The sequence below is a fragment of the Pongo pygmaeus genome, chromosome 3 (genome assembly GCF_028885625.2).
Source record: "Pongo pygmaeus isolate AG05252 chromosome 3, NHGRI_mPonPyg2-v2.0_pri, whole genome shotgun sequence".
NCBI classification, from domain to species: domain Eukaryota; kingdom Metazoa; phylum Chordata; class Mammalia; order Primates; family Hominidae; genus Pongo; species Pongo pygmaeus.
In genome coordinates this window covers 153,763,563-153,772,704 of record NC_072376.2, presented here as the reverse complement: position 1 = coordinate 153,772,704, position 9,142 = coordinate 153,763,563, and the positions used below count along the sequence as shown (strand labels likewise).

General features: G+C 41.1%; 1 protein-coding gene across 1 annotated transcript in view; it reads left to right on the top strand.

Moving 5' to 3' along the window:
• Positions 1-945: 945 nt before the first annotated feature.
• TBC1D9 (TBC1 domain family member 9) overlaps positions 946-9,142 on the top strand; it is a 135,185-nt gene continuing 126,988 nt past the window's right edge. The window contains exons 1-2 of the mRNA XM_054484654.2: positions 946-1,281; positions 1,791-1,931. Of these exons, the coding sequence (XP_054340629.1) occupies positions 1,802-1,931 (130 nt within the window). The 5' untranslated portion in view covers positions 946-1,281; positions 1,791-1,801. The remainder of the gene's footprint in view (positions 1,282-1,790; positions 1,932-9,142) is intronic.

Sequence of the window (9,142 nt, the reverse complement as noted above, 5' to 3'; positions counted from 1 at the left end):
CTGTGACCAAAAGTGCCAAATGAGTTTTTTGAGTCTGTGTTAAATATATGAGGTTTCCACTGATGCCTGGAAGAGGCAGATCAGTCTGTGTGGTAACATCAAGGAAAACTTCCATTCCTTGAGAGCCCAAGGGGTAGGAAGTGAACAGATGAAATGGCAGTCTCATTAGAATGGCTGGTGATTTGCTCATTCGACTAATTGAAGGAATTCAACAATTCAAGTCAGAGCTACAAAAGTCACAATTTTGAAGCCCACACAAGAAAGTTTCATTTGAATCTTTGCTCATTTGGAAAGGGAAAAGTCCCTAGGATTGCCCAGCATCCACAACAAAGCAGAGTCTGCTAAATTCCCATCATTTGGGAAGAGGAGGCTTTTTTTTTTTTTTTGGCTGAACTATCCTCCAGATCTCCTGGGCGGGATGAAAAAAAAAAAAGGTCATCAGATATGTAGGCAGATGGGCTGTGATCACCACTGGAAGCTCGAAGTATTTGGGGAAACTGAAACTGTCTAGGGATAAAGCTGCCCTGGTTTGTGTGTTTCTGGTTTCACTGATTAAAAAAAAGAAATCCATCTACCAAGCGTGGATAAATTTTAAAATTCTGCCATGCCCAGTTTTCGAAGCCCCAAATGCGATATAGGAACAGCTGTGGTGTGAATTAGTTGGTTTAAGCTTTTGGGCCGCTTCCAACTTCTCTATTGCTCACGCCCTACAGGTCAAGGAAAGAAGTGATGTAATGCACTTAGCTGGGCCACTTTAATTACAATAGAATGGAGAGGGGGAGGGGTCACAAGCGGTGACAAGTTTAGCGCATGACTTGCCCTGGGGATGCAGGAAACAAAAACATCGACGACCATTGGCTGCGTTGGCTTCCGACCCCGGGTCTCTAACAGAGCTCCAGGTCTGAAACACTTTTCCTGGGAAAAGGGGTGGCGCTATCCCATAGAGCGTCAACCTTAAACACAAACAGCACACACGCACCCACGCAGGCTGGCGGCGTCCTCCCTGCTGGGATGGGCGTCGGGCCCAGTGCTTGGCACACGGTCCCCAGGAGCTTCCCCCAAAGGTTCCCCCGAAGCCAGCCACAGCTGCTCAGCTTGGCGCGCAGAGCCCGCGGTGGTACCGAGTCCGCGCAAACCCGGACCCGCTCCAAGTGAACCGCGTTGTCGTCATTCATTCGCAGTGTCCGGAGCGTCCTTCCAGCGGGGAGCTGGGCTTCCCTAGTGGCGCCTGCGGCCCCGACACGGCGCGTTAAGGCGCGGCGACTTCGTGAGCTCGAGCAGGTAGAGACGGGAGGGGCTCTGGAGCTCCGGTCGGCGCCGCGGGAGCAGCAGCGCCGGAGCCCCGCTTGGCCCTGACCGCGGGGCCGAATCCGCTCGGGTGGCCCTTAGCTCTGCCTGCCGCCAAGCCGGATCCCGGGACTGAGCTATACCACTTCCTCCTCCTCCCGCTCCCTTCCTCCTCCTCTTCCTCCTCCTCCCGCTCCTCCCGCCGCCGTGGGCCGGAGCCGGGCTGCAGAGCGCCAGGCCCGGGCGTCTGCGGCCGCGGGCTCTCGCGGGGCGGCGACGCCGCGGGGAGGATGCTGCTTGCCGCGCCCGCGTCCTCACCGTCCTCCCGGGCCGCCTGCTGGGGCTTTGTTGTGGCCCGGGCGCCCCGGGCCGCCCCTTGAAGTCGCCTGCCGCCGCCGCCGCACCTAGCGGGCGGGCGGGCGCGCGTGTGCCCAGGAGTGCGCGCCTGTCGCGGTGGTGGGTGCAGGACCCGACCCACGGGCTCATTGTGCGCCCGCCCGCAGCGGCCAGGACCATGTGGGTGAACCCGGAGGAGGTGTTGCTGGCCAACGCGCTGTGGATCACCGAGAGGGCCAACCCATACTTCATCCTACAGCGGAGGAAGGGCCACGCCGGCGATGGAGGCGGCGGCGGCGGACTGGCGGGTAAGGACCGTGGCCGATCCCTGCAGGAGGGGAGCCGGGAGCGCTGCGGCGCCGCCCGCGGCCCTGGGCTGCAGGCTCCGGAGACGCCGCCCGGTCCCCTGGGGCTGGGCGACCCGCCCTGCCTCGTTGTGTGCGAGGAATCGAGAGTCGTGATGTTCAGGTTGGACAGAGATGCTTCTTTTTTTGACTCTGTCAGGCTTTGGGGCCCTTAGCGTACTGAGCGCTCTTTAAGTGGATATGTTGAGGAGAATGGAAAAGAGTGAGTCTGGGGCGGAGGGAATGTATTATCCCCTATAAATTGAATGCAGCATTCCCTTCCCCTCCCCCCCTTAAAAATATTGTTTTCCAAATGGAAAAGAGGGATGGAAGAAGGTTAATTTTTACTCCACTTCCTTTACTGGCAACAGCAGGATCAGGTATAAAATGCTCTTTTGTTTCCAGGGAAGCGATCAGTAAGGAACTGATGTGGTCATTTCCTATATGGGTTATGACCGAAGAGAATGAATAAGGAAACAGGAATTTTTTTGTTTCACCTAATTAGACATAAAGCAAAGCAAGTTGTCTGGTTCTAGTTGTAAAAATAATTGGCTGTATAACTGCATTTTAACTATTTTTGCTCAATCACTTCTTCCCTAAACCCCCTCCCTTCAAGGTATTATTGTAATTGTTGCTGAAGCCATGTCATATCATTCAGGATAATAAGATCAGTCAGACCCATATCCAAAGTAGTGTCATATTAGAAATAATCTCGAACTCATACCATACTAGAGAAATTGGACTTTCTCCCTCTCTGTGTTATTTAGAATGAACAGAACTGGAATACTTTTTACAGTGAAAAAGTTAGCAGAAGAAATAGTAGAGGTTTCACTAGGAAGGAGACTGCAAAAAAGAGATGAACTTTGACCCTCCTCAGAGTTGAGCTTATATCAACCTCATATATCACCTGGAGTTTGCACAATAGGTAAATTGTTGCTTTCAAATGCTGTGCTATGAAATAAAGATTCTTGATATATGTATTTACTTGTGATTATATTTATAAACTAATTTTCTCAAGATTAAAATTCAAGTGTCATGTGGTACAATGTATACTGGTGTGTTTGAAGGATCTTGATTCTACCAGAAAAGATAAATCTGCAGAGCTCCAGACCCCATTCTGGAAATACTGACTAGTGATCTGATACCAGGATTTTCCAGTTCATTTTGTAGAAGTTATCTAACTCTAAATGTTAATATGTAATTTACATATCTAATATTGGAATCAGCCCACATTGTCCTTTTTTTTTTGAGACAGAGTCTTGCTCTGTCGCCCAGGCTGGAGTGCAGTGGCGGGATCTTGGCTCACTGCAACCTCCTTCTCCCGGGTTCAAGTGATTCTCCTCCCTCAGCCTCCTGAGTAGCTGGGACTACAGGCATGCACCAACCCGCCTGGCTAATTTTTTTTGTATTTTTAATAGACGGGGTTTCACCATGTTGGCCAGGCTGGTCTTGAACTCCTGATCTCAAATAATCTGCCCACTTTGGCCTCCCGAAGTGCTGGGATTAGAGGCGTGAGCCACCTCGCCCGGCCCACATAGTCCTTTAAGCCTAGGACAACAACATAGAGTAGATAATTTATTGTAGTAAAAAGAGAACATTTCCTTCTGCAGTTAACCCTCCTACACCTTGTAAGCATTAAGTATTCATTTACCTGTGTCATTCGTAATAGAATGTGAAAAATTCAGGGATTCAGAGCCTTCTTTTTCTGCTTAACATTTGTATTGTGTTCCTACTGGTTCTTAGAGCTATAACTGACTACGGTCCACTTGAAATCTCATCTTGTCATCAGTGACTTATTTCACTTAGGTAAAATTACATCTTGTAAATTGAGAAATCACAGCGATTGCACTTATTAATGGAATAATTGAAATCATTGTCGTGAGTAAAAGTATTCATGACAACAAAGGCTATTTTCAAGCAACAGAGGTAAAATGTTTGGTCTAATACATTGGTGCCATGTCAAATGTAGCAGGAACATTTTAGAAATGTTATACAATGTGTAGTATATTCTGATTCTAATGTAAGTTCATTCATTCACTAACTCACTAAATCATTTAACAAATATTTGTTGGCAACTTCTAGAAGTGCTAATGTTGTGAAGCTCAAGCCTAGTAGAAGACAGGTATTGATGAAATAATCACATAAATTAAAGTAAAATTGCCACTCTACAGAGTCCCAGCAGAAAACAGAATCCAAATGAAGAGAGATGAGTGAAAAGACAACTTTGAAAAATAGAGGCATGGTTATTTGAACTGGTGTAAGGCAAACCAGAGGCAGGGCTCTCAGGAGTCGGTGAGAGCTGGAGCCAGGGAAGAGGAGCTTGAGCCTGGAGAGAAACAGCCGCTTGTAAAAACACAGACTATAGCAGAAAGGGAGTGGGGAGTACATGCCCTGACTTCTCTCTTCTCCCACCCTCCCAGCTTCTGCCACTGCCTCCCATCGCTGGAACCCAGTAGAAGCCAGCTAAGGAACCGGGCATGGTGGCGTATGCCTGTAGTCCCAGCTGCTGGGGAGGCTGAGGCTGGAGGATTGTTTGAGCCCAGGCATTCGAATCCAGACTGGGCAACATGGTGAGACCTTATCTCTAGAAGAGGAAAAAAAAAAAATCTAGCTGGAAAGAGTCCTGGTGATATAGTTTCTTGGGATCAGCCTCCCAGGGATGGATGAGGGCAAACTGAGAATGAGCAGAACAAATATCATAAGAAGAGGAACATGATGTTGATTAGTCCCAGTTAAGTGATGGAGTCTTGGAGGTGGAGGCAAAGGAAAGATTCCTTGAGGAAGTGACCCTTGAGCTTAGAACTGAAGAAAGAAAAAGATCTGCCTGTGAGGAGAGGAGGGAAGAGTGTTAGGTATCAGCTGTTGGAGATTTTCTGGAAGATCTCAGGACCTTTACATAATATGCATTATCTGGATCAGTGTACATGTGTACACCCAGCAAATAGATGACAGATGAGTAGGGAAACTTGCTCAGTGTGAACTGGCCAGGAGTGCTCTCAAAGTGTGGTCATCAGGGAACTTGGAAAGATTAGCACAGAAAGCTATGAAAAACAATGGGTCAAAGTTGAGGACAATTAACATTTTTTAAAAATTAAGATATTCTAGGTTCCTGATTCCAAGCAATATGTATAGGCATTGGTGCAATGAAGTCTTCCATTGTGGATGCATTTGGTTGATTTATTTAACCCCCTTTGACTGAGATTTCATACATATACATAAAATTACAGAAATCAGATGCAAAGTGCAGTGATCTACTACAAAGTGAACACTTGGCAACCAACACCAGGATAAAAAAAATAGAACACCAGGATAAAAAATATAGAACACTGCTAATGTGCCAAAAGCCCCCTTGTGATTCTCAGCCAATCATTGTCACCTCCCCCAAAGATAAAGACTATCCTCATGTTTTTTTGTAAACACTTCCTTGATTTTCTTTATAGTTTTTCCAGAGAACATATCCCTAAACACTATATTTTGGTTTTGCTTTTTTTTTTTTAAGCAAGAAATGAAATGGAATTATAGAGTATATATTCGTGTCTGGATTCTTTTGCTCAGCCTTGTGTATGTGATATTCATTTTGTTGCTGTTGGTTGTAATTCATTCATTTTCCGTTCTGTGTAGAAAACTATGATATGAGTATACCACAATTTATTCATCTCTTTATCAGCTGTATTGTTGGTGGCCCATTGGATGGTCCATTTGGGGGCATTATGGATAATGTGGCTGTGGTCATTTTGGTGCATGTTTCTTGGTGCCTGTGGGCATACGTTTCTATTTGCTCTATAAACAGGAGAGGAATTGCTAGCTCATAATGTATTATCAATTTCAGTAGATGATACCAGTTTTCCAAAGTAGTTGTACCAATATACTCCCACCAGCAGCATATGGAAGTTTCCCTTGTTCCATCACGTATCCTTGTCAACACTGTCAGTCTTTGCAATTTTAGCCATTGTTGTGGTTTTGGAGTAATATCACATTGCAGGGTTAATTTGCTTTTTCCTGACTGATGAAGTTGAGCATTTTTCCATATGTTTATTAGCCATTTGGAATATTTTGAGATATGATTGTTCAAGTCTCTTGTCCATTTTTCAACCAGATTGTCTTTTTTCTTACTAACTTGTAGAAATTTAAAAAATATGTTCTGGGTATAAGCCTACTGTTACATGTGTGGCAAAATCTTCATTTGTTCCTTACCTATTTACTCTGTAAAGGATGAACAGAGATTCTTGATTTTTAAAATTTCTTAAGTCCTTTTTAGATACCACTTCCTTTTAAATACCATTTCCTTTATGATTAATATTTTATTGTGTTCTGTTCAATAAGTGTTTTCCTGCTCTGCGGTTATAAAGACATTCTTCTATATTCTAGAAATGTAACAGTTTTAACCCCCCCCCCCTTAACATGTACAGATCACTGGGAATTAATTTTTGCATATTGTGTGAAGTAGGGGTTAGGTATTGTATTTTAAAATTTTTGTGGACATTCATTTGCCCCAGCATGATTTATTGGGAAGGCTATTCTGTCTTCACTGTTCTGTAGAGCTATGTTTGTCATAAATCAAGTACCCATATGTGTGTGGGTCTGTTTTGGGTTTTCTAGTCTATTTCTTTTGTTTATTAGTATATTCTTGCACCAACACCACACTGTAGTTTTATTTTATTTTAATTTTCTTTTAGATTCAGGGGTTACATGCACAGGTTTGTTACATAGGTAATTGTGTACTGTACTTTTAATCATAAGAGTTTATATGCAGTAGATCAAGTTCTATTATCTTGTTCTTTGTTTTCTACAGGTTTCTTGACTATTCTTTGAGCACAATACAGATGCTCCTCTACTTACAGTGGAGTTATGTTTCAGTAAGTTGAAAATATTGATGCATTTTTTTAACTTAAAATATCCTCAATTTACAGTGAGTTTATCCAGATGTGTCCTTATTGTAAGTCAAGGAGCAAACCAAATTTGTATAGCTTCCTTATCATTATGAAGTAAAAAAAAAATTTGTAAGTCGAACCATTGTAAGTTGGGACCCATCTGTATTTTAGAATCAGCTTGCAAAGTCTCACCAAAACAAAACAACAGCAGCAACAAAGATGTTAAAACTATTGAGATTTTGATTGACATTACATTGAGTCTGTAAATAAATTTGGGCAAAATTTTTACCTTTATAGTATCAAGTCTTCTGGTCCATGAACATGGTATATTCCTTTATTTATTTAGATCTTTAAAATTTTTTCTCAGTGTTTTATACTTTTCTGTGTAGAGGTTTTAAGCTTCATTTATTATATTCCTAGGTATTTCATATTTTTTTCACTCTGCTATGTATTACGTCTTTTTAAAATTTCATTTTCTGTTTCTTTTTTACTGGCATGTAGAAATATAGTTGTTTTATATATTCACCTCTATCCAGAATGTAGCTAACTTAAGAAACGAATTCTAGTAATTTATCTGTAAATTCTTCTTTTTATTTCCTGCATACACAACCATATCATCTGCTAATATTGACAGTTTATTTCTTTTTTAATTCTTATGCTTTTAAAAATTGTCTTTGCCTTTCTTGACAGGCTAGGACCTCATATAAATTATGAATTGATGTGGCAATTGTACATACTCTTATCCCTTCCCAGGTCTTACAAGAAAGACTTTCAACATTTGTTCATTGTTAAGTATGGTGATTTTTGTAAAATTTTTTTTTTTTTTTAATTTTTATTCTCCTTGCCTGTTTTCATTTTATTTTATTTTGAGGAGTTCTTATTCCTAGTTTGTCAAGAGTTTTTGATTATATTTGGATGCTGAATTTTTAAGAAATTCTTTTCCATTTTTATCAATGTATTAGTGATTTTTCTTTTATCCTGTTAGTGTGGTAACTTATAGTAACTGATTTTCAAGTGTTTACCTGAACTTGCATTTATAAAGCAATCCTAATAATATAGCACTATAATTGTAATATATTCCTGGTGAATTGAGCATTTTATCATTATGAAATGTTCACATATATTTCCAGAATTGCTTTTGTCTCATTCTTATGGTTAGAATAGATTTATTTGGTTAGTATTTTTATGGTATCTCTTTTTCATACTTTTATTTTCAACTCTTCTGTATCCTTATGTTTTAGATAAGTCTTTTATAAATAGCAGATAGTTGATTTATTTCCTTTTTATAATGTTTAATAATTTAATTGTTTTTTATAAATAGAGATGGGGTCTCACTATATTGGCCAGGCTGGTCCCAAACTCCTGGCCTAAACCAATTCCCCTACCTTGGCCTCTCAAAGTGCTGGAATTACAAGTGTGAGCCCCCATACCTGGGCAGTTGACTTTTTTCTTACTCAATTTTGAAAATTTTTGGCTCTTAATTGTATTATTTAGTTAATGTCCATGTGACTTGGATTTAAATCTGCTCTTTTATTAAGTGCTTTATACTCTTTCTAGCTACCTTGTGTTCTTTTTATTTTGCCTTCCTTGCTTTTTGGTGGGATATGGGAATAATTCTTTTTAAGTTACACTTTTTGAGACTCTATTAGCTAGAAGTTTTATATTCATTTTATTATTCTTTTAGTGGTTATTCTGGACATTACATATGCATTTTTGACTCATCAAATTATATTGTTAACCAGTACTTTTTTTTTTACCTTTTTTTTTTTTTTTTTTTTTAAAGGAAAGCCAGGGTCTCACTATGTTGCCCAGGCTGGTCTCAAACTCCTGGCTTCAAGTGATTCTCCCATCTCAGCCTTCCAAATTGCTGAGATTAGAGGTGTCAGTCACTGCACCTGGCCATTATTTTTTATTTTTTAAATTTACACGTTAAATCTTTTCTCATATATTGCAAAGACCATGGAATACTTTAACTCCCCACCCCCAATTTACATACCATTTGTGTTGTAATAGTATATTTTAATTCTTAACATATTTTCAACCCAAGGACATGCAGTTATTACTATTTTTAAAGTCTGTATTCAGTTGGATCTCTACATGTTTACCATTTTTGTTTTACTTTCTTCTTCCCTCTCTGACCATTTTTCTGGAATCTGTTTTCCACTGCCAGAAAAAACATCATTTACTCTTTCCTTTAGTGAGGACCTGCTTGTGACAGCTTTTCTCAGTTTTTGTGTGTCTCCAAATGTCTTCATTATGCTTTCTTTCTTGAAGGATATTTTTGTTTTGAATGGTTGGCACTTA